The 27,249-nt window shown below is 45.1% G+C and overlaps 1 protein-coding gene across 1 annotated transcript; it reads right to left on the reverse strand.

Annotated features, from left to right (window-relative positions):
- Window positions 1–7,359: 7,359 nt before the first annotated feature.
- Window positions 7,360–27,059, reverse strand: CYP4V2 (cytochrome P450 family 4 subfamily V member 2). The gene is made up of 11 exons (XM_068136925.1): window positions 26,727–27,059; window positions 22,866–22,978; window positions 18,843–18,928; window positions 16,517–16,707; window positions 16,088–16,157; window positions 14,734–14,860; window positions 12,897–13,088; window positions 11,538–11,640; window positions 11,057–11,191; window positions 10,715–10,894; window positions 7,360–8,793 (listed from the first exon to the last, which is right to left on the reverse strand). Exons 1-11 carry the CDS (start codon window positions 26,935–26,937, stop codon window positions 8,618–8,620), a joined length of 1,584 nt encoding a protein of 527 aa, XP_067993026.1. The 5' UTR covers window positions 26,938–27,059; the 3' UTR covers window positions 7,360–8,617.
- Between the last annotated feature and the right edge of the window lie 190 nt (window positions 27,060–27,249).

The raw sequence follows: 27,249 nt of genomic DNA on the forward strand, positions 1-27,249 counted from the left end.
TTTCAGCTCAAGAGTAAATCCTGAGCTGGGGCCAGAGAGACATCCATACAAAATCAGTAAAACCAGGGACTCAACCCAAGTAAGTGACACCATTATGAAACTACTGTAACTGAATCATCATCTGTGTTTTCCCATTATTACACCATTTTCTTGAAGGCATTCCCTTAGCAAGTAGAGACAGCTGTATTCTTCAATTATATATTCTGCACTTTGTTTTCTTTAACAGGTCAAGTTCTTATTCCTCTTTTTCAGCATTCTGCACAAGTAGTTTTACTATGGCACTTTCTGCATTCCTATTTCGGTTTTAGATACAACCAGAATCGGAATCACAGAATTTCAGGGGCTGGAAGGGACCTCAAAAGATCATCTAGTCCAACCCCACTGCCAGAGCAGGAAAGGTATACCTCCAGAGAAGAATGAAATCTGCTTCTGTGTGCCTTCAGCAGTGACAAGAACAGCTCCTTGGTCTTTCTTGATTGACTAAAATTTGGGTTATTCTAATATTACACTTTTGTCCTTTGTGTGCTTTTAGCAGGTTATCCACAAGAACCTTCACTACAGCAAGGGTGAGGAGACTCTGGAATAGGCCACCCAGGGAGGTTGTGGCTGCCTGCTCCCTGGGGGTGAAGAACCAAGAGGGTCTTGCTTGCTGGAAGACAGAAAAAAAACCTGCAACTGTTTGCAGAGATATAAAACATAAATGCTGAAGAAAATAAAACAAGAAAATAAATCAAGGGGAAAATACTTCCTTGAAGCAGTTCTCAAATTTAGGTATCAGGCTCCTTTCAGAAGCATACATCATTGTAACAACATACATATGGGCATCAGTTGGGTTTCATGGTGAAGCTGAGAAACAAGGCTGTAATGCTATTCAAGGAGAAAAATGAGCACAGTACCTTTGAAAAATAAATGCATTTTCTCTCAGAGAGCTGGCTATGCACAAGACAAACACCTTGTTTACACCACTGCTGTGTTTCTCAGATCAACAGAGTTGAATCTGGGGTCAGAGAAAAGAATGTGTTACAAAGTTTATGTGAACTTGTATTTGTTTATTGTATTTGTTGTAGCACAAATTGTAAAATGTGCTGAGACAAATTTCCATCTGGTATCATTATACCAAGCTTCACTGAAACACAAAGAGATTACATGATTTAAACTAGGAGAAGAGCCGCAAATTCAAAGAGTACAGAACATCAAGACCATCTAACTTTTTTTTAGAAAGTGAGTTAATTTAGTTTATAATCCATGTAAACTATGCAGATCACACAGGATCACAGGATGTTAGGGGTTGGAAAGGATGTCTGGAGATCTTCAAGTCCAACCCCCCTGCTCTTTTAAATATGGCCTATGAACTGAGAGAGTACAATACTGGGAGGTTTGCCAGGGCGTGGCACTAATACTGCTTTCAGAAAGAAAATGCAGTAAGATTCTCCAAGGGCTCATTTTAGTTGCTGCAAGATGTGTATCAGAGATGACATGTTAGACCACACATGGCAACAGGATCTGTATGCAGCACGGTACTAATATCTATAAAAGAGTGTTTTGTCTTTTGTAGCATGAGGATTAAATTCGGGAAGGCAGGTGGATGTCTAGTAAGCACCACTGGTATACCTCCTGCATGTGTCCCAAACATGCCACTTTCAGAGGACAAAACAAAATCTGTGTCAAGGTGCCTGGAAACCTCTATTGCCTATGAGAAGCCATGGAAGTGCTTTCAAGCAGCACCAGACAAGAGCTCAGACAGTGAGTTTGTTGTCTGCTTTCTTCCTAACAGCTGTAAAGCATGATCCAGAAACACTCATAGCACTCTATTTCTGTCATCCCAGAAGAAAGTTGTGCCCTTACTGTCAACTATACAAAAGAGATCTTTATATGAGACAAGGCTATCAACTTCTTAAAGCAAGGCAGTCACATTTTAGAAACAGAGCCAGCATGACCACATGATTAACATCATTGAGATTACCCAATTGAGCTGAAGGAGGAGGTAGCTAGGCTAAGGACCATAAGGGAAAGTGAAAGGGAGTTAGACTTGCAGGAGAAGGCTCTGCAGATCTCCCCTGCTGAGGGAAGGGTTTCTGGAGGCAGAGAGGGATGGATACGGGTCCCTGCCAGGGGTGGCAAGAGAAATCCACCCCGACCCTCTCCTCCTCCTCCTCTGCCCTTGCATAATAAGTATGAGGCCCTGCAGGCTGAGGGCAGTAAGGATGAGAGGGCTGAGGCTGAAGAGCAGCCATCCAGAGGGGAGCCTAAGGCCAAGCGGACCCCACCAGCTGTAACGGCCGGCTCTGGGGGGAAGCCTAAGCCCAAGCGGTCCCCACCGGCTATAACGACTAGCTCCACAAAGAAAGGGAGAAGGGTTATAGTTGTTGGGGACTCTCTCCTGGGGGGTACTGAGGGACCCATATGTCGTCCCGACCCATCCCACAGGGAGGTCTGCTCCCTACCAGGGGCAGGGGTTAGGGACATTGCGAAGAGATTCCCTGAATTAATCCAGCCCACTGACTATTACCCTCTGATGGTAATACAGGCTGGGAGTGATGAGATTGACAGGAAGGGCACTAGGACAATTAAGAAGGAATTCAGGGCCCTTGGACAATTGATTGATGGGGCAGGAGCTCAAGTGGTGTTCTGCTCAATTCCTTCAGTGTCAGGGGTGTACACTGAGAGGAATGGGAGAACCCACACCATCAACAATTGGCTCAGGGGATGGTGCCAGCGGCAGAACTTTGGGTTCTATGACCACGGGGCAACTTTCACTGCACCTGACCTGCTGGGTCCTGATGGGGTGCATCTATCTAGAAGGGGTAAAAGAGTCCTGGCACTGGAGTTGGCAGGGCTCATTAGGAGGGCTTTAAACTAGGTCTGAAGGGGGTGGGTGAGGCAATCGGTCCCTCTGCAGAGGTAAGAGTAGGGCGCAAGGTAGGGTCAGTTGAGAAGTCAGGAACCCAGCTGCGATGCATGTACACCAATGCACGCAGCCTGGGCAACAAGCAAGAGGAGTTGGAGGTCCTAATCCATCAGGGCGACTATGATGTAGTCGCCATCTCAGAAACTTGGTGGGACAGCACCCACGATTGGAGTGCTACAATGGGGGGTTACAGGCTCTTTAGGAGGGACAGGCGAGGGAGAAGAGGAGGAGGGGTGGCTCTGTATATTAGAGAGTCAATCTCTGCCACACAACTTGTGGTGGAAGATGAGGTAGTTGAGAGCCTGTGGGTCAAAATCAGAGGACAACCTAACAAGTCTGACATCCTGATTGGAATCTGTTACAGACCACCCAACCAGGATGAGGCGGCTGATGAGTTGTTCTACAAGCAACTGGAGGCTGTCTCAAGATCATCTGATCTTGTCCTTGTTGGTGACTTCAACCTCCCAGATATCTGCTGGGAACTTAATTCAGCAGGGAGGAGGCAGTCCAGAAGATTCCTGGAGCGAATGGAGGACTGCTTCCTGACACAGCTGTTAAGCGAGCCTACCAGGGGACAGGCTCTGCTTGACCTGCTGTTCTGCAATAGGGAAGGGCTGGTGGGAGATGTGATCGTGGGAGGCTGCCTAGGGTGCAGTGACCACGAGATAGTGAAGTTTTCATTATGCAGGGAGATTGGGAGGAGCACCAACAGAACCTCCACCTTGGACTTCCGAAGGGCGAACTTCAGCCTATTTAAAAAACTTGTCTGCAAAGTCCCCTGGGTACCAGCCCTCATGAACCAAGGGGTTCAGGAGGGTTGGACCTACTTCAAACAGGAGCTCTTGAAGGCACAGGAATTGGCGGTTCCCATGTGCCGGAAGGCAAGCCGGCGGGGAAGGCGACCAGCCTGGATGAGCAAGCAGCTCCTGGAGGATTTAAGGGGGAAGAGGAGGCTGTATCACCTTTGGAAGGAGGGGAAGGCTTCTCGAGGTATGTTCAAGGAAGCTGTTAGATTATGTAGGAATAAAATTAGGGAGGCTAAGGCCCAGCTGGAACTGAAGCTGGCCACCTCAGTCAAAGATAATAAAAAGCATTTTTATAAATATATTAACAATAAGAAGAAGGGCAGGAAGAACCTGAACTCCCTAGTGGACCTGGAGGGGAACACAGTTACTGAGGATGAGGATAAAGCTGAGGTCCTGAACACCTTCTTTACCTCAATGTTTAACAGCAAGGCAGGAGTTCAGGACGAGTGGTCTCCGGAGCTGGGCGTTGGGGTCGGGGAGCAGAGTAATACCCTGGAAATCCATGAGGAGTTAGTTCGGGACCTGCTGAGCCACTTGGATATCCACAAGTCCATGGGACCAGATGGGATCCATCCTAGGGTGCTGAGAGAGCTGGCGGATGTGCTAGCTAGGCCACTCTCCATCATTTTCCTCCAGTCCTGGCTCACTGGTGAGGTCCCAGATGACTGGAAACTGGCCAACGTGGTCCCCATCCACAAGAAGGGTCGGATGGAGGAACCTGGAAACTACAGGCTGGTCAGCCTGACCTCAGTGCCAGGGAAAGTGATGGAGCAGATTATCCTGGCAGCAATAACTGCGCACCTGAAGGATGGCCAAGGGCTCAGGTCCAGCCAACATGGATTCAGGAAGGGCAGATCCTGCCTCTCCAACCTGATCTCTTTCTATGATCAGGTGACCCGCCTGGTGGATGTGGGGAGGCCTGTGGATGTGGTCTACCTAGACTTCAGCAAGGCCTTTGACACCGTCCCCCACAGCAAACTGCTGACTAAGCTGTCAGCCTGTGGATTGGACCACTACACTCTGTGCTGGGTTAGGAACTGGCTGGAGGGCCGGGCCCAGAGAGTGGTCGTGAACGGTGCCGCATCCAGCTGGAGGCCAGTCACCAGTGGTGTCCCCCAGGGATCAGTGCTGGGCCCTGTGCTCTTCAACATATTCGTTGATGATCTGGATGAAGGGGTAGAGTCAGTCATCAGCAAGTTTGCAGATGACACAAAGTTAGGGGCAGATGTTAGTCAATTAGAGGGTAGAAAGGCTCTGCAGAGGGACCTCGACCGACTGGAAAGATGGGCAGAGTCCAATGGGATGGCTTTCAACAAGTCCAAGTGCCGAGTGCTGCACTTTGGCTATGGCAATCCCATGCAGAGGTATAGGCTGGGGTCGGAGTGGCTGGAGAGCTCCCAGACAGAGAGGGACCTGGGTGTGCTGATCAACAGCCACCTGAATATGAGCCAGCAGTGTGCTCAGGTGGCCAGGAGGGCCAATAGCGTTCTGGCCTGCATTAGGAATAGTGTGGCCAGCAGGAGCAGGGAGGTCATAGTGCCCCTGTACTCTGCTCTGGTTAGGCCGCACCTTGAGTACTGTGTCCAGTTCTGGGCTCTTCAGTTTAAGAAGGACATTGAGACACTTGAGCGTGTCCAGAGAAGGGCAACAAGGCTGGTGAGAGGCCTTGAACACAAGCCCTATGAGGAGAGGCTGAGGGAGCTGGGATTGTTTAGCCTGGAGAAGAGGAGGCTCAGGGGTGACCTTATTGCCCTCTACAACTACCTGAAGGGTGGTTGTAGCCAGGAGGGAGTTGGCCTCTTCTCCCAGGCAACCAGCACCAGAACAAGGGGACACAGTCTCAAGCTGCGCCAGGGGAGGTTCAGACTCGAGGTGAGGAGGAAGTTCTTCACCGAGCGAGTCATTCGGCATTGGAATGGGTTGCCCAGGGAGGTGGTTGAGTCATCGACCCTGGAGGCGTTCAAGGGGAGATTGGACGTGGCACTTGGTGCCATGGTCTAGTCATGGGGTCTGCGGTGTCAGGTTGGACTCGATGATCCTCGAGGTCCTTTCCAACCTAAGTGATACTGTGATACTGTGATACCCAACATGAACTATTACTCAGGAGCTGTGTTTAGAGTTCGGCTGCTACCTTTAGACAATTATCAGATGGCTAGGTAGCCATTAGGACAAAATCACAAACAACTATTATGGACATGCAGTTTTTATTAGACAATACAATATTGTCCCATTACTTTCACAGGAAACCTGGCAAGGCTGGACTGCATTCCCAAGTCCTACAAGGTTAAAAAAGAGAAAGAAACACACAAAAAAACCCACAAGCAAACAAGAACAAAAGAAAAACAGCAATCAAAAAACCACCCCCCACCCACCCAAACAACAAACCCCAAAAGCCAAAAACTACAACTCCCCCAAAGAAAAAAAACACACACACAAAAGACCAAAACAAACCCCAAAGAAAAAAAAGAAAAAATAAGAGAAAAAAAAAATAAAAAAAAAAAGATAAAAGAGGAGAGGAGAGGGAGAGGGAGAGGGAGAGGGAGAGGGAGAGGGAGAGGGAGAGGGAGAGGGAGAGGGAGAGGGAGAGGGAGAGGGAGAGGGAGAGGGAGAGGGAGAGGGAGAGGGAGAGGGAGAGGGAGAGGGAGAGGGAGAGGGAGAGGGAGAGGGAGAGGGAGAGGGAGAGGAGAGAAAAAGAAAAAAGAAAATAAAAACAAAGTAAAAATAAAAGAAAAAGGAAAAAGGAAAGAAAAAAGGAGACAAACAAAACCCAAACCCAACAACAACTACACACCACGTGACTCAGGTTAACAAAAGCATCCACTCTACACAATGCAAGGTAGCTAACATGTACCCTACGGACAGAAAGTTCTTGTTTCTTCAGTATGGATTTCCTCAATAGCTATTTCCTTAGCAGCCCCAGATTGCTTCAGCACCAGTTTGCACAACAAAAGAAGAGAGGTAACTGCCTTTTCAGAACAGGTCTCAAGAGGTCACAAAGACCTCTGGATTACATCAGCGCTCATCTTGGCAAAGATACTATGTACATCATTAACTAAAGTCCACTTTGATAATGTGACAGAACTTCAGGTCACCTGCTGATGAGTTTCTCATTACAGTTTTATCCTGAGTTTGCCTCCATTATTTTTCTTGTTTCCATCACAGATTATAAAGAAATTACAATTACTTGAAATACCATGATTTGACATGAGAATGGCACAAAGTACAAGCAAAATTGTCTTCTTATGGAGACACCTGTTACAGTTTAGACAATTTTAAAAACTGTTTCCACAAAATAGAGCCCACAGAAGAAAAGAAGTTACTAGTTTTCATTTGTCTTGAAAGACCTCAATTTAAGGACTTAGTTTAACAGAACCCATGAGGTTTTTCTCCAGGTTTCGAGTACAAAGCAATGTCCTGAGAAAACACATCCTGGATGCAAATCTTTTACACCTGCAAAGCTCACATTACCAAGTACCATGAAGCATGAAAACATAGGGATTATTTTCTTTCTATTCTGAAGCTTAAGAAAGCACAGAAATATTCCAGATATTAAACCACTAAGTGTTATTAAAAAGGCACAAAGAAACAGACAAAAGAGAAGAATCCATAAAGGCCAATGCAACAAAAAGAAACTAGACTGCAAGGTTCAAGCAAACAATTTATTTCAGCTTTGCTTGGAGGTTTAACTGCAAGGCCCAAGCAAACAATTTATGTGAACGTGGTACACAGCTCTGAGACAGCACTGTTACAGGTTTTCATGGATACATTTGAAAAATGCATTATTACAACTTAAAATCAAGAATATAGTGTAGCAACTTAAAATGCACACTAAAGGTTATAGGTGTTCCAGTTAATCACCCAAGGTTATGAATTTACAGCATGTTAATATATTTGCATACCTCCAGGTAAGGGCTCTCAATCCCAGCAAAGTGACCTTAGCTGGGGTCCTGACCGAGGGCAAAGGGTCTCCATACAGGCAACGTGTAGCAGTGGAGAAGCAAAACCCCATTCCTAACCGAAGCCTTAGGGCATTTGTCCCCTGATTTATGCAACTGTGGTCAAGACTATGCATGAGTGGGTGATATCTGGAAATGTTTCTTTTTGGCAGTGTAATGGAGTTTCTCATCTTTTTTTCAACTACAGATGGGGTTCACTTGTGTGCTCTTCTTTTTACTTCTCTTCTGCTGACCTTATGATTGTCTGTGTACACAGGGTAGTTGGCTGAACCTGACACTGAAATCCCCTTAGCTTCTCTTTATCCTCCTTGAGCAACGAAGTGGTGGCTGGAGTTGAGACTCAGGACATAGTATTTTTTGAGGGACTCAGAGGCTCAGCTCAGGTTTCAGTTCTCTGAATATGTAGCACTGCACTGTTTGGTCTATGGTTTATGGACAAACCAGAGTTAAGCTATCTACACAACTCCCCATGAGTCATCTCTTCATTGATAGGTCCCACGACTGAGCCCATTTTACAGCTCATCACCAGAACAGGGAAAAAAATGTGCTAAGTGAAAGAACTGATCACTTGTACCAGTGATACGAAGATTTCAGACTATCAATTACCTTGCAAATGTGAAATACAAGCAGGTCACTCCATGAGATACGTTACTGTTATTACTACCACAATTGAAAGGATTTTTGTTTACTGTTGCAATAGCATAGTCTTGTCTGAGTACATAAGGCACTAATATTTGACGTTTGAAAGCTTCAAAGTTTAACACAAAGTCCGTATGAACTAGAAAAGAGAGCAATTCAGGACTGTTGCAACATCTTTTAATGACACAATCAGCGAGGACTTGATCTTCAATTAATTATTGGACTGCTATAAAAAATATCTGATTTAGAAACATATCTCAATCTGAACAAATAAAAAGGCTTTGGAAAAATCAAATTTGCATTTCCTTTCATTCTGTTTCAACAACTGGCCTCCTCTTCAGCTTAACCCAGATGCCGTTATTTGGGCGAAGGATCAATTCTCCAGCTACGCCAAGATCTTCTGGCTTTTGATCTGACTCCACCCAAAAGCGCCTCAGGATGAGGGCTAGAAGAGTTTTCTCCTCCATTTGTGCAAAGCGCTGACCTGTGAATCACAAGGCAGCAAAAATGACGATGTTATCAGCAGGTTGCATCAACAGTCGCTGCGTTTGCATGCTCGCAGCTATAACCCTTGGAACATACTCTGCAAGGACTGCCTCAAGACCAGAACTGGCTTTAGTCCAAAACCAAGGTCATACAGGTACTACTGAAACGATTTTTATTCTGCATGAAAACATCATCCTTCCTGGGACGATCAACAGCACACAATTCAAACAGCAAAGAGGGAACTTGCAACACTTTACATGAAACTAATAAAACACAAGCTTGTCATGTGGACTAGACAGGGTGGAATGGATGACCGAGTAGAGCAAGAGAAAGTGCAACAATCCAAGCAGTTCACTCAAACTAAACTGAAAAAGGGAACAGGACCTCTTCTGTGGTCCCTTCTGTGTAACATGCACAGAAACATACCTGTACACATCATCCTCATTTTGGCTGGGGCAGAGTTCATTTTCTTCCAAGTAGGTGGTACAATGCTGTGTTCTGGATTCAGTGTGAGAATAATGTCGGTAACACACTGATGCTTCAGTTGTTGCTTAAGTAGTTCCATTCCTAAGCTATGGATTTTTCCACTTCCCATGCTCTGCCAGCAAGCAGGTGCACAAGAAGCTGGGAGGGAGCACAGCCAGGACAGCTGACCCAAACTAACCATGGGATATTCCATGTCATAAAACGTCATGTTCAGTATATAAACTGGAGGGAGTTGAGTGAGAGGGCTGGATCACTACTCAGGCATCAGAGAGCAGGTGGTGAGCAACTGCACTGTGCATCAATTGTGCTCTCCTTGGATTTTATTTCTCTTTTTCATCACTATTATTATACTATTTCATAATTACTGATATTATTCAATAATTTTATTTTAATTATTAAACTGTTCTTAACCCATGAGTTTTACTTCTCTCTTTTTTTTAATTCTCTTCCTCATCCCACTGTTAGGAGAAGGAGTAAGCAAGTGGGTACATGGTGCTTAGTTGCTGGCTGGGATTAAACCGCAACACATGCATACACGGTGATGTATTTCTGCAATGATACTGATGAGTCACATCTCCTGTACGTGTGCCTATACACCCAGGAACTAGCCAGACAGTTAAAATTAAATTAGACTCCTCTTTGGAACATGAGAAGACCTAGTATGCTGTTCTTAAGAAAAGGACACCCATTCCCAACGAGAAATTAAAAACAAACAAAAGAGCAGCCCCACCCCCCAAAAAAAAGAAAATAACCAAAACCCCAGAAGAAGTTGTATTTCCCATCCTTGTAAATGTCATGAGAGCTGCTGAATGTTCCACATCTGAAAACCTTTGTGTTCTACAATATAATTAACCATGCTTCTGCTTTGAGCACAGACAAATACCAAGTGCCTCAGTGGCACCAGAAGAGCTAACAAGTTCTGGGATGACAATGAAAACACCAGACCAACATATCAGAAAGAGGGAAAGAATACATCGGTTGCAGACTGCTTGTTTAAGACACACAGCTGAGATCCTGAGGTACACAGATGGGATGTTTCCAGAGCAATACAAGTGCAGGACATCTGCCTTTCCTTGCTCTGTCTTGCCTTCACTGAGGATCAGACATTTGTAAATAGTCCTGTCTTAACACAGGAGCCCATTAACATACTGCCAGGATGCACAGGCAGTAAGGAGGACACAGCAGCATGATAGGCAGGCATTGGCCCCTGGGAAGAAAGGAAATTCTTGGGAAGAAACAGAATGTGGCAGCTCAAGCATCAGGCCTGCAGGTCAGACAGCACGCAGAATTTGGGAAGGACAGGGAAGGGAGAAGGAGGCACACAACTAGCAGCAGGCAGATCAAGACATAAATTGTTCACGCACTCAGTTGCCCCAGTTACCACACCAAAAGCTGCACTGTCACATTACAAAGGTTTCTCTTCAGCTACCTACCAATGCAGTTCCTGGGACCAGCTGAGAAGGGCACATAAGCATATGGGTGCCTTCCCTTAGAGTTTTCAGGCAAGAATCGCTCAGGCCTGAACTCCTCTGGGTCAGGGAAGATCTCAGGGTTTCTGTGCAGGGCATAAGTTAAGACAATAACATTTGCACCTCTTGGTATGTCATACCCTCCTAAAGAGGAAAGGAAGAGAGAAGAAGGGTCAGAATAGCAAAAAGTGACTTCCTATGGACAAAAACAACAAAAAAGAAACAATATTGGTTTTTATTTGGGAAAACACCTTCACTGAGGACATGCTAGCAAATAGGAAATGGCAAACACAACACACTACTTACTAATAGAGCAATCCTCTCTCAAGGTCCGGCCAATCATTGGAACTGAGGGGTAGAGTCGAAGGACTTCTTTCACAACACACTCAAGGTATCGAAGATTTCTCAAATCATCCGTTGTAACAGGACGTTCGGTGTTGCCTGTCAAAAACCAGAGGAATGAGCAAGACCAAAACACCACATTTTTAGTTGAACAAACTCACCACAGGTCCTTCAGGGAACTCTCATCACACACCAGGAGCACGTAGAAGGTACTACACATACATTGAACATGCGTGCCTTGCCTGCCCCACAAGGTTGGCTGTACTGTCCTCTTGCACAGACCTTCTAGCACCCATGCCAATCACTTCTGACTATTGAAAGCTCTGAAAGGGACATAAGGCATGTTCCTACCTCCTCTTCTACATCTAGGCTTATAAGATGCCACATCCCCACTCACAAATGCAACTACCACCACAACCCCAGTCAAGGTGGAATGGAAACTTACCAAACACTTCATCCAGTTCTTTGTGAACCTTTTTCTGTACTTCAGGATTACGTGCAAGCAAGTACAAGGCCCAGTTCATAGCAGCTGCTGTTGTATCATGACCCTAGAGGTCCAGATTTACAAAAATATTCACTTCAACACTATTCCTGTACATAGGTTTTGTAAATACTTAGGTGTGCAGGTGGAAGACTTATTAGTCCCATGAACCCAAGAAAAGCTAATCAAGAATGAAGAACTCCACCCAAATGGACTATTATCAGGACATAAGATGACCTATGATTCTGTCAGGGGCCTTAAAACTGCCCATAAGGAAAAAAGCATTGAAATAACTTGAGCAAACATCTACATCCTCTGCTGTATGTTTATCCAGAAGCTGTATCTACACAATGAAACAGATGTATATTTATCTTCTTGATTATTGACCAGACAACAACATAACACCTGGGGGTCAATGACTACCACAGGAGAGGTACAATGTGTAACCTTTACAAAAAGTATCAAATTAAAATGGTATAAAACTATCCAAAAAAGGGCCTAATGAGACACAGTAGAGTGGCTATGAGGGATTTCTTGGTTTCCTATGAGAAAGGAAATGAGGTAATACAGCTCTTAGAATCATGGAAGAAAGGGCAAGGAAACAGTTGTTCGGTAAAGGATTTTGATATTTAAGTAGGCACATTTGGTGTGAAGTTCAAGATGCTGCAAGTCTTCAAAATTCAGCTATGAAGGTGTTACAAGAATGATGACATGGGAAGAGAGTTTCTCTAGGCTACAGCAGCAGTAACACAATTCTGAATTAAGCTTTTCTGAGACAGAATTCAGGTCCACCTAATGGAGTACCGTGGAGAACTTGTTTAAAGTATATTTAGATCCTTCAATGGACATGGGACCAGACATGTGAAGACAGTACCAATGCACCAATGCTGACAGAACCAGGATTAAAGTTTGCTACAGAGCTGAGCCCATGGCCCGCATCAGCCACTAAGATCTTATTACTCAACTGCTTTCATGAGCAAAGCCTGCTCACACAGAGAAGGTCTAGTACATGCACATCACCCCACATTTTGCTAGGGCGTACAATTCTAAATCAAATATTTCTACGCTACAGGAATTTCCTCTTAGGCCTCCACGGCTAAAATAACTTTACACTAAAAGCAGTCTTCTGAACTAAGACAAAGAAGAGTCAGTAGCTGCAAATAATTAATCTTAAGTTGTGGGGCGGGGGGGAGGGGAAGAAGAAAGAAAAAAAACACAACCCCCCAAAAAAATTACACAAAACAAACCAAAACCACACCCCTCCACACAACAACAACCACCCAAAAAATCCAGACTGAATAAACCAACAGGGTCCTTGAGTACCTCAAACATGAAAGTATCCACTTCCTCACGAATATCCTTGTGAGACATTTTGTTCCCTTCATCATCTGTTGTGCTCAATAGCATGTCCAGAAAAGCTCTTCTCTTTTTGGTGCCACTTTCTTCAGAGTTGCCACCAAGATTATGTTTTGTTTCCTTGGTGTTTTCAAGTTCTGCGGCTTTCTCTTCAATGACCTGAGATTAGAACAATGTTATTAGACACAATGCACACAACACACGCACACAGTCCAACACTGTCACCACACAGGTTTGTCCCAGCTTATTAAAACACCACCACTCATCCCTAAGAGGTGTCTGTGCACTGGCCAGCATAGCCATCAGCATTAGCTCATGGACTTTAACTGACTTTTTGTGTTAGTAGGTGAAACATGGCCAACTCATCTTGTCCCAAGCAATAGAATGAACTTTGAATAGCCTTTGTGTGATCAAAAACACAGCCAAATTATAAAAACAACTTGTCAATCATCAAGAAGTTTAAATACATCCAAAATACCTGGAACAAGCCAGTTGTGAATGCCAGCAATACTGACAGTAAATCAAAAAATATCACCACAATATGAACACACTGATCATCAAGAAGATATTCTCTATCCCATCCAGCAACTATGGAAAGGATCACAGCTCCAGTGTCTGGCGAACCCAGGAGATTAAAGAGAAGCCAGGATTCCCCACAATCATGCATCAGCACTACACATAGCATGGCTGGAACCACTACACTAAAGGCTCCCAAATTTTCTTCAGAACTTCCCTTTTTTGATCAAAACACAGCCCCAGTGACAGGGAGAGACTTTCTGCTGCCACCACAATGCTTCACTAAACTGGTATCGTTCTCAACAACAAAATAACTAAAAAGAAAGGCTGTGGAGTAGTTGTGTTCAGTGGGAGCACTGAATAGGAAAAAAAATACAGTTATACATACACACACTGCTTCCTTCACTGAATATAAACATACAAAAAACACATGAGAAGAGGGGAAGTGGTACCTTGGGTTTCTTAAAGAGCCTCTCTCATGCCTGACTGCTGCAAGTCTCAGTAAAAGGAAGCAAAACATGACCTCCTTAAAAACAGTGCAGAAGCAATGTGGCTCATTATATGTCAAGCTCACAGATTTTTTCCTTTGTTGTGTGCATTGATTCAATGAAATACACCTGTTCCATACTTCCTAACAGTAGATTTGGGACAGCAATGATTGGCAAGAACAGCATACAAGCTGTTTGGTGAGGGAAAGGGGTGTTACTTGTACAGTCTAACATGGTGAGGGCACACTACATTTTATGGCAAGTCATTGTGACATATGATTAATGGTTTCTGTGTCATAGTGTCTGACTGCCAGTGGGGATGTGCACATGTTTGCACATCTCAGCAGTTCTGCTCCAAATAGGGAAAAATTAATAAAGGCTTCAATTTCTGAGGGCTGGGCCAAGTAACATTATCAAGCAGAGAGCTCAAAGTTTACTGCTACAAACTTGGCAGTGAGTTGTTGCGGATGATTCAGATGTGGAGTATCTGAGGCAGAACAAGAGTTCAGGGAACTTCGGTTGCTTGTTTTGGTTGCCAAGGACCTGAAAGCCCTGTTACTGCTTGGAGTAGTATACTGCCTTACTTAAATATGACGGAGCTACTGACAGGAAAGTCAGCCATTTTCTCCTTTTCAGGGTATTCCTCAACATCACAAAGATATATTTTTGGCCTCTTAATAGATACGTATCAAGAGATGTGAACCTCATTCCCATTTGGAAGCTCTCAATGTGCAGGACTTTGCTTCATTAACTGGAAGGTACAATTAAAAAAAAAAGTGGTTTTTTTTTTAAATCTATACTCTATCTGTAAAATTGTGCAGGATCTTCAGGCTCCTCTCATGGTCCTTTCCTTCCTTGAACATCACATAGAGAAAATCAGGCCAAAGCCAAGGTGTCTTCTGTCGCACATGGATTAGATCGCTCATCCTAGAGGCATAATGATTACATCATGTAACATTTCTTGACCAAAAAATATACTTACAACAAACTAAGGACAAAAAAAGTTGTATCTCCCTCAATGAAAATGAAAAGTAACATACTGTGTGGGTTTAAACTCATTAATCTGAAAGGAAGGCTATTCATATTTGCTCCCTGATTTTAAACCTTCTCAGAATTTCTGTAACCTACCCCAGCATCACCATGGTTATTTATATCTTTAAGTACTGATCACTGAGAAGAACAGCAAAGTGTTATTTAGTAGGAATAGCCTTGAAGCAGGCACACTAAATCATATAGTTCAGTTCCACTCCACATCAGTAAAGCTATGACCATACTGGAAAGATAAATACAACCTGAAAAAACACTACTCTTATCTCGACTCCAAAACATTGGCCCCATGACCACAAACAGTCATCAGAATATTTTACAGTCTAACTTAACTATCCAGATAATGTTATGCCAGACTCCACATGAGAAGTGTATGAAAGACAGAGATTATGAGACCTGGCATATACTAAAACACCACTGGAGTACATCTGGAAGGGCTGATTATCATTGCTGTCTTGCTCTTACACACACTTTAGGATACAGAAAGAGACTGTAGAGTATTACATTTAGGCTGATGCGAGGCCAGCTCACTTATGGCACCACTGGGGAAAGGCCAAAGAACTAATTATAATCTTCTAATTCCACCCATTTTTTGTAACATATCTGTCTCAGTAAGTCCCATCAAAGGCTAGAGGTGAGATACAGCTACATCTCATCGAGGACAGCACACTACTGTGGTAGGAATATGCTTTTCCTAATCCTTTGGATAATTATATAGAATTTGAATGGTGGAAATACTTCCGTGAACTGCAGAGCAGAATGTCTCAGCTTTAACATACTGTCTAAAACAGCACAGCACACTCACCGTTCTGCCAGTCATGCTGACATGAAATATTGCAGCTCCATTCCACTTTTTTTAACACCCAGTACCAATGGGGGATTAACTGAATGACATCTTACACCTCTTCAAAGCCTCAGGCTCCCATTGCATACACTCAGACCAGAAAATGCATCAAAATCTGCAGGAGTTTTTCCTGCCTTCTTGGCTTTCTACCTTCATCTGTGACCTCCATGCCCTCCCTCCTGGCTCAAAGCAGATGAACTCCTGACACCAGCAGCAGCAACTCCTGTCCAGCTACAAGCTAGCCAAAGAAAATGTCCATTTACCTGTAGACAGCACTAACATACTCTGAATCCTTATTCTTCTGAGCACCCACATTCCTGCCCATCGCTGTTTCTAGAAGGAGAAAATCATCACAGTTTCCAAGTGCAAAGTAAAATGTAGCACCCTTGTTCACAATAGGTTACTACTGCTCCCAGCATCTGACTGTCACCACACCATCCCTTCAACAAGTGAAAACATCCATCCCTTCCAGGTGATGAGCTCCTTTCACATTTTCATGCCCAGGAACCCTGTTCCTCAAAACACTCTTGCTTCAGAATGCTACCTCTGCCCTGCTCATCCCACAAACCTACCTGCTCAGATACACACAAGACACCCTATGAAAAAAGATGGAAATGTACAGCAAGGCACAGCTGCACTCAGCAGCCTCTGCATCATTCAGAGTCCCCCCAAAACAACTCAGGAGGACTTACCACAGATGATATCAAGGGCACATAGAGTGATGTCTGGAAAGATATCAAATGGTTCTTTGTCAACATGCTTCTCAAGTTTCTCCAACAAAATACTTCCTTGTTCGTTCATAACCTCAAGAAAGTCAGTTAAGATTGAAAAGTGGAATGTGGGAGTTATCATCTTCCTTCGTGACCGCCACTTGTCTCCAGTGCTGCAAAATTAACAGGGAGAAGGAAAGTGTTGAAAACTCCTAGTCAAAAATAAAACCCTCACCATCAACTGCAGCTTGGAACACTTCCATGAATGGACCTGCTGTAGATGACTCTTCAAGCCGTCCACAGCTCTTCCCAGAAAGAGTAAAATAGAAGTATTTCTTGCTCCAGCTTTCTTCAAAGCACAAGTCACCATTTCTGTAGTTACTCTCAATAAAAGGGGATGCCAATAAGCCTTGAGGCAATACAGACTTGTCATTGCTCAGTGCACAGGCTCAGAAGGATCCAGCAGAAGCCATCTATAGGGCAAACCAGCTGTTCAGCATCAAATCCTCAACTCATCACACTGTCTCTGTAAATCACCACCTGTGCTTGCTTTCAACCACTGTGATGGTTTTGAGGTTCAGATACCTTTAAGATGGCTACAAAGAAAAAGTCCTCCAAAAAGAATGTCACAGGGGCATGGACAGGTGGTCCCAGTATATTGTAACATGTTATTCTACTCCATTTCCTGACGTTTCCTCTATTTAAGGGAACACACAACCGATCTTGCTCTCTTCTCTCTCCTCCTTGAGAAGAACACATGCCTCATCTCACGGTGCAAATTTAGGCCTGGTGGCCTAAATCAAGTGGAGGGGCAATTCCAGCCTGCTCTTGGGACTGCTGAGGCTGGTAGGGCTGGAGGATTCTGGAAGGTTTGGGCTTGGTAGCTCAGCCTAATTTGTGAATGTATTCATTCTACCTGAATGCCTTCTATTTATAAATATAATCTCATTTAAACTTCCTGAGTATCTCATGGCTCAAAACCAGGACAAACCTCTGACTAGGAAATGAGGATTGCAGAGATCTAGGGTCCACAGACATTACACAAATCACTGCCTCAAGGTCTGACTCCAAAGTCCTTCCCTGAAGACAGGCACCCATTTCCTATGTGTCTGTGAAAGAGCATGGACTCACAGAAGGTTAACACAAGCTTCCTGGGGGCTCTTTTTAGCATTTTGAGAATCACAAGCTACACAGGCACTCAGCTAACTTATTGGGTGAACCATCACACTACTTCTCCTGTTAACCTGCTATTGGAGCATTCCTCAGGCCAGCTTATCTGCTTACTATCATTACTGTCCTTAATCAGCAAAGACTGGACCTCTGTCCATTAGGTTTTTCTATTGTAATGAAGTCAAAACACCTTTAAGAGTCTGCTTAGAGACAAAACAACCAGTAAGGAGGAAGACTAACAGACCATGTTTGATGTCCATAGACCTCAACTCTCCACATTATTGCCTTCTTAGGGGTCATGACTAAAACTCAAGATAAAAGACATTCCTCATTCTTTCTCCTAAGCCTTTGCCTACCACACCACATGATCACAACTGACGTTTAGAAAACCAAGATGTCATCACAAAGCACAGGGCTCCAAAGAGGCAGCAAAGCCCACTGCTAACAGGGGAACTTTGATCTTCTCATGCAAACACAGAACAGGCATAAAGCACCAGAGCCACTCTACAGTTGCCCGGCTCCAACTTGAATATCTACAACATTAAGACCAAAATTTCCTTGGTCATTCCAAGCCAGAGAACACAAAGCCTATTACTGCTCTTTGCTTTCTCCACTCCTCACTTCTACTTTTACCCAGGCACACTTCTTATAAGCCTCCACTTCAGGAGAGAAAAGAAAAACAGGGTGTAGATATTCTCCCATCCTACCCCAAAGTATCATCAATTTCAGGCTCATCCTACTGGTTTGAAGAGTTACCAGCTGAGTAATGCACGTATTTGAAGTTCTGCCACAGTCTAACCATTCTACATCACATTATAACATTCAAAACATCCAGTGTAGTACAGACTCAAAAGGACCACTTGCCATAGAATACAATTTCCCAAACCTCACATTCATTTCAAGTCTCTGGACAAAAAAAAAAACCAAAAAAAACAATGCCAAAATTTGCCAAGAAACAGATAATGCCAGCGTCTTTTTTTACCAGACATTAGCTGTTAAAGAGCAACCAAGACCATCATAAGGAGTAAGATATCTACAGCTATCCTCTACCTCTCTGTTAAACAATACACACAGCATTTCTGCCACCTCTTCCTATCAGATACCCTACAAATTTCAAAAAGACAGCAATTTACTGTACCTTGTCAGAAGTCCAGTCCCCAGCCATGGATGCAGGAATTTGTACAGGTACGACTTTTCGATATGTTTTGAACTGTTCAGAATAATCTGTCAGAAAAAAAGAAAGGAGAGAGAAAAACATCACTTGTTAAATGGAGAGAGGTCTCTTCAGCTGATATTACTTCACACAACCTCAGTCTCTTCACAAAAATGCCCCAGGCCATGGTAAAATGCACAGTATTTCAGTACAAGCTGGTACACAGGAGAAACATTGAGTCCACACCCTCAAGTCTTCCAGTAAATACCCCAATCCTGAGAAACAGTGAAATACTACTAAAAAACTACTACTCCCACTCCTCTTATCTTCCCTTCTCACAGAAAAAAAAAGACAAAACTGTGTTAGGAAGTCACAGGCACAGCTCTGATGCCGAATTTTGCCCCAAAAGGCAAGAATAACTGCCTAAGAGACTCAGTTTAAGTCAGATAGACAGGAGGTATTTTATTAGCAACGCGTTGGAGAAATCACTAAATGGATTTCTGCCTTTCCCGTAACAAAAGCATGTCTTTTATACAGTTTTGGATGTGGTATTGCATCACATAATCATATCTCTGCATACATATTCATAATGGTTTCTAGCCTTAACCACAGTATCACAGTATAACTTAGGTTGGAAGAGACCTCGAGGATCATCGAGTCCAACCTATCAACACAGACCCCATGACTAGACCATGGCACCAAGTGCTACATCCAATCTCCTCTTGAACGCCTCCAGGGACGGTGACTCCACCACCTCCCTGGGCAGCCTGTTCCAATGACAAATGACTCTCTCAGCGAAGAACTTTCTCCTCACCTCGAGGCTAAACTTCCCCTGGCGCAGCTTGAGACTGTGTCCTCTTGTTCTGGTGCTGGTTGCCTGGGAGAAGAGACCAACCCCTTCCTGGCTACAGCCACCCTTCAGGTAGTTGTAGAGGGCAATGAGGTCACCCCTGAGCCTCCTCTTCTCCAGGCTAAACAATCCCAGCTCCCTCAGCCTCTCCTCATAGTGCTTGTGTTCAAGGCCTCTCACCAGCCTTGTTGCCCTTCTCTGGACATGTTCAAGTGTCTCGATGTCCTTCTTAAACTGAGGGGCCCAGAACTGGACACAGTACTCAAGGTGCGGCCTAACCAGAGCAGAGTACAGGGGCACAATGACTTCCCTGCTCCTGCTGGCCACACTATTCCTAATGCAGGCCAGGATGCCATTGGCCCTCCTGGCCACCTGGGCACACTGCTGGCTCATATTCAGGTGGCTGTCGATCAGCACCCCCAGGTCCCTCTCTGTTTGGGAGCTCTCCAGCCACTCCGACCCCAGTCTGTAGCTCTGCATGGGATTGCCATAGCCAAAGTGCAGCACTCGGCACTTGGACTTGTTGAATGCCATCCCATTGGACTCTGCCCATCTGTCCAGTCGGTCGAGGTCCCTCTGCAGAGCCTTTCTACCCTCTAACTGACTAACATCTGCTCCTAACTTGGTGTCATCTGCAAACTTGCTAATGACTGACTTGACCCTTCATCCAGATCATCAATGAAGATGTTGAAGAGGATGGGGCCCAGCACTGATCCCTGGGGGACACCACTGGTGACTGGCCTCCAGCTGGATGTGGCACCGTTCACTACCACTCTCTGGGCTCGGCCCTCCAGCCAGTTCCTAACCCAGCACAGAGTGTAGTGGTCCAAGCCACGAGCTGACAGCTTAGCCAGCAGTTTGCTGTGGGAGACGGCGTCAAAGGCCTTGCTGAAGTCCAGGTAGACCACATCCACAGGCCTCCCCATGTCCACCAGACGGGTCACCTGATCATAGAAGGAGATCAGGTTGGAGAGGCAGGACCTGCCCTTCCTAAATCCATGTTGGCTGGACCTGAGCCCTTGGCCATCCTTCAGGTGCGCAGTTATTGCTGCCAGGATAATCTGCTCCATCACTTTCCCTGGCACTGAGGTCAGGCTGACTGGCCTGGAGTTTCCAGGTTCCTCCATCCGACCCTTCTTGTGGATGGGGACCACGTTGGCCAGTTTCCAGTCATCTGGGACCTCACCAGTGAGCCAGGACTGGAGGAAAATGATGGAGAGTGGCTTGGCCAGCTCATCTGCCAGCTCTCTCAGCACCCTAGGATGGATCCCATCCGGTCCCATGGACTTGTGAGTGTCCAAGTGGCTCAGCAGGTCCCGAACTAACTCCTCATGGATTTCTGGGGCATTACACTGCTCCCCGACCCCATCGCCCAGCTCCGGAGGCCACTCGTCCTGAACTCCTGCCTTGCTGTTAAAGATTGAGGCAAAGAAGGTGTTCAGGACCTCAGCCTTTTCCTCGTCTTTAGTCACTGTGTTCCCCTCCAGGTCCACTAGGGAGTTCAGGTTCTTCCTGCCCTTCTTCTTATTGTTAATATATTTATAAAAATGCTTTTTATTGTCTTTGACTGAGGTGGCCAGCTTCAGTTCCAGCTGGGCCTTTGCCTCCCTAATTTTATTCCTACATAATCTAACAGCTTCCTTGAACATACCTCGAGAAGCCTTCCCCTCCTTCCAAAGGTGATACAGCCTCCTCTTCCCCCTTAAATCCTCCAGGAGCTGCTTGCTCATCCAGGCCGGTCGCCTTCCCCGCCGGCCTGCCTTTCGGCACGTGGGAACCGCCAATTCCTGTGCCTTCAAGAGCTCCTGTTTGAAGTAGGTCCAACCCTTCTGAACCCCTTGATTCATGAGGGCTGCTACCCAGGGGACTTTACAAACAAGTTTCTTAAATAGGCTGAAGTTCACCCTTCAGAAGTCCAAGGTGAAGGTTCTGTTGGTGCTCCTCCCTATCTCCCTGCATATTGAAAACTTCACTATCTCGTGGTCACTGCACCCTAGGCAGCCTCCCACGATCACATCTCCCACCAGCCCTTCCCTATTGGAGAACAGCAGGTCAAGCAGAGCCTGTCCCCTGGTAGGCTTGCTTAACAGCTGTGTCAGGAAGCAGTCCTCCATTCGCTCCAGGAATCTTCTGGACTGCCTCCTCCCTGCTGAATTAAATTCCCAGCAGGTATCTGGCAGGTTGAAGTCACCAACAAGGACAAGATCTGATGATCTTGAGACGGCCTCCAGTTGCTTGTAGAACACTTCATCAGTCTCATCAGTGTAGAACACTTCATCAATCTCTTGAACCACTCCAACAAAGAAACAACTCTGTCTTCCCAGTTTTGGACATTCACAGGAGCAAAACTAAGGGCTACATTTGCTGGCATCAAGACAGACTCCCCGAGGCATAATACAGAAATCAAACAGGCACAAGCATTGCAATGAGGTTGGTGAGAGGCCTTGAGTACAAGCCCTATGAGGAGAGGCTGAGGGAGCTGGAGTTGTTTAGCCCGGAGAAGAGAAGGCTCAGGGGAGACCTTATTGCTGTCTACAACTGCCTGAAGGGTGGTTGTAGCCAGGAGGGGGTTGGTCTCTTCTCCCAGGCAACCAGCACCAGAACAAGAGGACACAGTCTCAAGCTGCACCAGGGGAAGTTTAGGCTCGAGGTGAGGAGAAAGTTCTTCACAGAGAGAGTCGTTAGCCATTGGAATGTGCTGCCCAGGGAGGTGGTGGAGTCACCGTCCCTGGAGGTGTTCAAGAGGGGATTGGACATGACACTTGGTGCCATGGTTTAGTAGTCATGAGGTCTTGAGGTCTCTTCCAATTTTATTGATTCTATGATGCATAATCTCATATCCTTATTTCAGTGGTCCCATCTTCCCTGCTAACTGCAGCTGTGTTCTGATCTTGGGAGCAGAAGATTGCACACATGTAAAGCTAAGGGGATGCTTTTTTGCATAAAACATACTGAGTTAGTGCTGCCACTAGCTAGCATGTCCAGTACTTACTTCTTACACAACTAGGCTTTTTAAACTCTTCCACTGTCAGGCTTTCTTTAGCACTGGGTCAGAGGACAGTCTCAAGTAAGTTGAGGCATTTTTTGCAACAATTACGTTGAGAGAATAGAAGCTAACAGGTTGGACAGTAGAATAGACAAGAGAAAAGCACACTCACCTCCACACTGTCGGGGTGATACAAAACTATGAAAGGCAATGGTCCTACCCAAAGTTTGAGCAATGGCCAGCTCCTGAACTCCTCACTGTAATGTTGTAGTTGTTTAAAAAACCCTGGAATTAATAAAGCAGATTAGAATTTATGTTTTAAAAAAAGAGGAGGTTGCTGAAAAGCAGCACTTGTCTAATGAACTCTTTTCAGTACATGATCTGTAATTATGTTTTTATTGTAGTATTAGCTTGCTAGTACGATCAAGCAGCATATTTTGCTCCTAGTGATTAGCTGTACAGCAAGAGCATTTCTTTATGGTTGCACTCTTGAAGGCATTCTATTCCTGAGACACTTGTCCTAGCTGTAAATAAGGCAGCTTGATTTAAGTAGTCTCAAAGCACTGCAGTATGTGCTTCCTATATTGCAATGTGCTTTTTAACAATTAGAGCCAAATTAGATGTTATCAAGGCTATGCTTACATTTTGCCTTATGTGACACTTAACAAAATGCTGTATTCAGATGCTTCTTTACTGTCCAAGTACAACATCAAGCCTTTTTGCACCTGAGACCTCATATACAAGTATTACATTTGTGGTGCACACACAAGCAATGTTGTGCACAGAAATAACAGAGCACTGCACAGTGACCAATATCACTTGAAAGGTCTAGTTTCTGATAACTGCATTCCTTAAGAAATTCCCCAGAGTCCTTATGCTGTTAATTCTTTGTCTGCCACCAAACTACTTCTTACTTCAACATGCTTAAATCCTCTCACAGCCTGATCGCAATTCTAGCCTTTTGATAGCTGGCTGCTCCAGAATTAAACTCCATTCTTGTCCTTTCAGAAACCCTACTCCAGGGCAAGTGATCACTTATGGGGCCACTGTGGATTTGGCATAAATACTCATAGGATCACTTATGCCACAGAATATTTGAGATATACCACTATTGTCTATCTGCCAGTTAGACTTCATGGCAGGCCCTGCAGTCCAGCCAACTCTCCACCCACATTATTATCCACTTATCCAGTCCATTTCTTGCCAGTGTAGCTATACAGAAAGCATGGGAGATGGTCTCAAAGGCCTCTCTGCATCAAATTAAACACCACCTACTGCTTTTCCCTTGCTCTCAGATCCAGCTATTTCATCACAGGCAACAATTTGTCTTGCAATTCTAGAGGAAGTGGCTGCTATCAGGGTGTTTAAGGATAAAATAATACCTTTGCCTTTCTAGAAATCAGATTAGCAATAAATTACTGACTCCAAGCTTCCTGCAGCCAAAAATTCAAAGGTCCTCAAATCAGAGGAAAAAAAAACCTGATTTCCTAATAGGTAATCAAATACATCATTCTCTTATCTTGGGTGGAATTCCAATGATACTTCATCCTAAAAGCTTGCATGTGTAAAATTATTTTGCTATTTTTAAAAATATTTTTCCTAACATCTTCATGACTAAAATATCACAATTTGCCAGAATTTGTTTACCAGGATCAATCAAATCACTCAGATGAAAAGTAATTTTTTCATTCTGCTATAAAATCTTATCCTTTTTTCTAACAACTTGGTTTTTAATGGTCACAAACTCCACTCTGTTTATTTATTAGATACAAACAAACAAGAACAAGGGCACATAGTCATGGAATTAACTAAAGAATGGAGGCAATGTGACTCCTGATAACAAAGGAGATAAGCAGCCCGATAGAACATAAGAGTCTCCATGAAATTGCTTTCTGGAAAGAGAAGCAATAGTTTGTGCATTTTTTAGAGATTTAAGAAAAAAAAAAAAAAAAAGATCAAAAAAACTATTTGTCTCTCAGGCTTATATTCACATCCTGACTATGACCCTGCTACTGCTTCCCCAAAGTCAGCTTCAGGGAAAGGCGCCTGCCCTTATGTCCACCAAAGAAAGACCTCTCACATCTGTAGATATGGACTGGGATCTAGAGGAAAGATATTGAATGTCTACCCTAATGAACAGAGGGACAACATCTCAGCATGTGTCAGCACTGTCCTGTGTGTGAGCCTATGCTGAACTCATCCTTGGCTTCACCACGCTCCCCTGACTCAGTCACATTCTCTCTTCTGGCAGCACACCTGGCAGTACAGCCAGAGACACATGTCTGCTGAGCAGACTGCCATACACAGGCATCAGAAACACACCTAGAAGAGCCTGTTGATCCAACAGCACGACCAGAGCCACTTGCACACACAGACTTCTCAAGAAATATGCTCCTATGTAAAACTGAGTACTAAAAGGAAAGGGAAATCGTAGCACATTCATGCCCTCTCAAGTACCTGGCAAAAAGAAGGAGGTGCCATTGATGGATGTACTGCAAAGACTCAGATAATTTCTTTTGCAGCTAATGCATAAATGTAAGGTGCTGCTAACTGTGAAAATGACCCAGCAACTCAGCGTGCTAAAGTACCTTGCACATATCCACTCAGGGGAAGATACTTGTTAAAGTATTTTTCCTTTGCAAGCTAAAAGCTTTGTTTAGACTGCAGCTAACAGCCATGGGAACACAGGATTCCACACTGCAAAACAGCACTTCCTGACTGAGATCCAGCACACTTCTCTGTTGCAAAAATGCACTTCACAGCCTCATGCTGCACCTCATCAACAACTGGAAATGGGTCTGAATCCAGCATTAGCATCTGGAAGCCACTGCCAGATTGAATCTCCAGCTAATCTTTGACTGATAATAACCTATATTTATGCAGTTCCTCTTCTTTCCCCCCCCCCCCAATCACACAGAATACATCTGGTTGGAAGAGACCTCAAAGAACATCTAGTCCAACCCATGACTGAGCACTGAAGGGTCAATACCAAACCATGTCCCAAGCCCAAGGTCCCCACACTGCTTAAACACCTCCAGGGACAGTGACTGCACCATTGCCCTGGGCAGACCATTCCAGTGTTTGATAGCCTTTTCAGTAAAGAAATATTTCCTAACATCCAGCCTAAACCACCCCTGGTGCAGCTTGAAACCATCTCCTCTAGTCCTGTCACTTGCCACAAAGGAGAAGAGGCTAGCCCACTCCCCACTCTAACCTTCCTTCAGGTAGGTGCTGTAGCAGTTTAGGCTGGGTGCCTCCTGTTACTGCCACATAAGTTACACCTCTGGTGTCCTGAGTGTCCAACCCAGTAAGGCGGACACAAGAAACAGCCTATTTCTACCCATAAATCCTGTGCCATATAAATCTGTCTGCAAAGTCATTCTCTTCCTCTTTCTTCCCTCTCTGCTCCCGTGGGAGATGCTCCCTATCGGGTAACGGTGCAGGAGTATTTCAATGCTTCTTAGGCCTGCCTAGGCCTAATGCCAGGAGGAGAAGGGGGAGGCAGTCTCAGACCTGGCCAGCCTGAGACTAGCCTAGCAGTGGGGGGTCAGAAAGAGCCCTGGGGGGTTTTGGGTAGACCCTGAGGTGGGGAGAAGGGAAGTGCTGGGGGCCTTTGGGCATGCTGTAAGGGACTCTATGCTTTGGGATGTCTTTGCCACTATGCTTTGTAGTTTTCCATAAAACATCAATTGCTTTTCCATTTAAACTTTCCATCACTATGCAATCTGTTTGTGTGTCATTCTTTTGTCCCTCTCGGAGCAACAGAGGATCTGTCTGGCCTTAAACCAGGACAGTTGCAGGAAGCAATGAGGTCTCCCCTCAGCCTCCTCTTCTCCAGGCTGAAGCATCCTCCTCTCACACAGTTCCCCACTGCAGGTTGCCCACAGCTTCAGAGACAACAGCACACCCAACAAGTCCTTCCCAGCCAGCCACACCTAGGCCGCCCAAGTACCTCAGGAGCGCTGGCTCCTCCAGCAAAGCCCTACACAGTGTAGAGACATTGCATCCAGGCTACAGGATGCGTTGCCCTTACCTTTTCCACTGCGATCCAAGAACGGAGCATGTCCCAGGACAGGAAAGCTGGGGCAGACAGATGGGATTGGTTTCATCACCCACCATTGCCTCCAGTAATCCCTAAAGGATGGCAGGGACCACAAGGACACAATTGCCAACAGCAGAGTGATGGCCCCAGCCCCTAAGTGCAGCAGCTGGGGCTCCCTTGCTGTTGCCTGAAGGACTTCCATCACCACCTCCTTGTCTCCTGCTCTGAGCCTTGATTCCTACTGGGAGGCCAGCACTATTTGTACCGGGCTGTGCCTGCACCCAGCTCTGCTGTGCTGCAGCCAGCCCAGTGTCCCGGGACTCGAGCCATGAAAGGCGGGGGAGGGCTGTCACATGTCCCCGACACACAGCTTCCTGCCAGGAAAATAAACAAAGATATAAAAAACACATGCAGGGAGCAGCTGCCCACAAGCACTTCCTGACAGCAGAGCAGCCACAGCAAATGGGGATGCTTCCCCATCCTCACATGCCTCCTCTGACTCAAGTGAAAAGCA

The sequence above is a fragment of the Melanerpes formicivorus genome, unplaced genomic scaffold, assembly GCF_026170545.1.
Source record: "Melanerpes formicivorus ecotype bairdi unplaced genomic scaffold, bMelFor1.0.p_v2 SCAF_4, whole genome shotgun sequence".
NCBI lineage: Eukaryota > Metazoa > Chordata > Aves > Piciformes > Picidae > Melanerpes > Melanerpes formicivorus.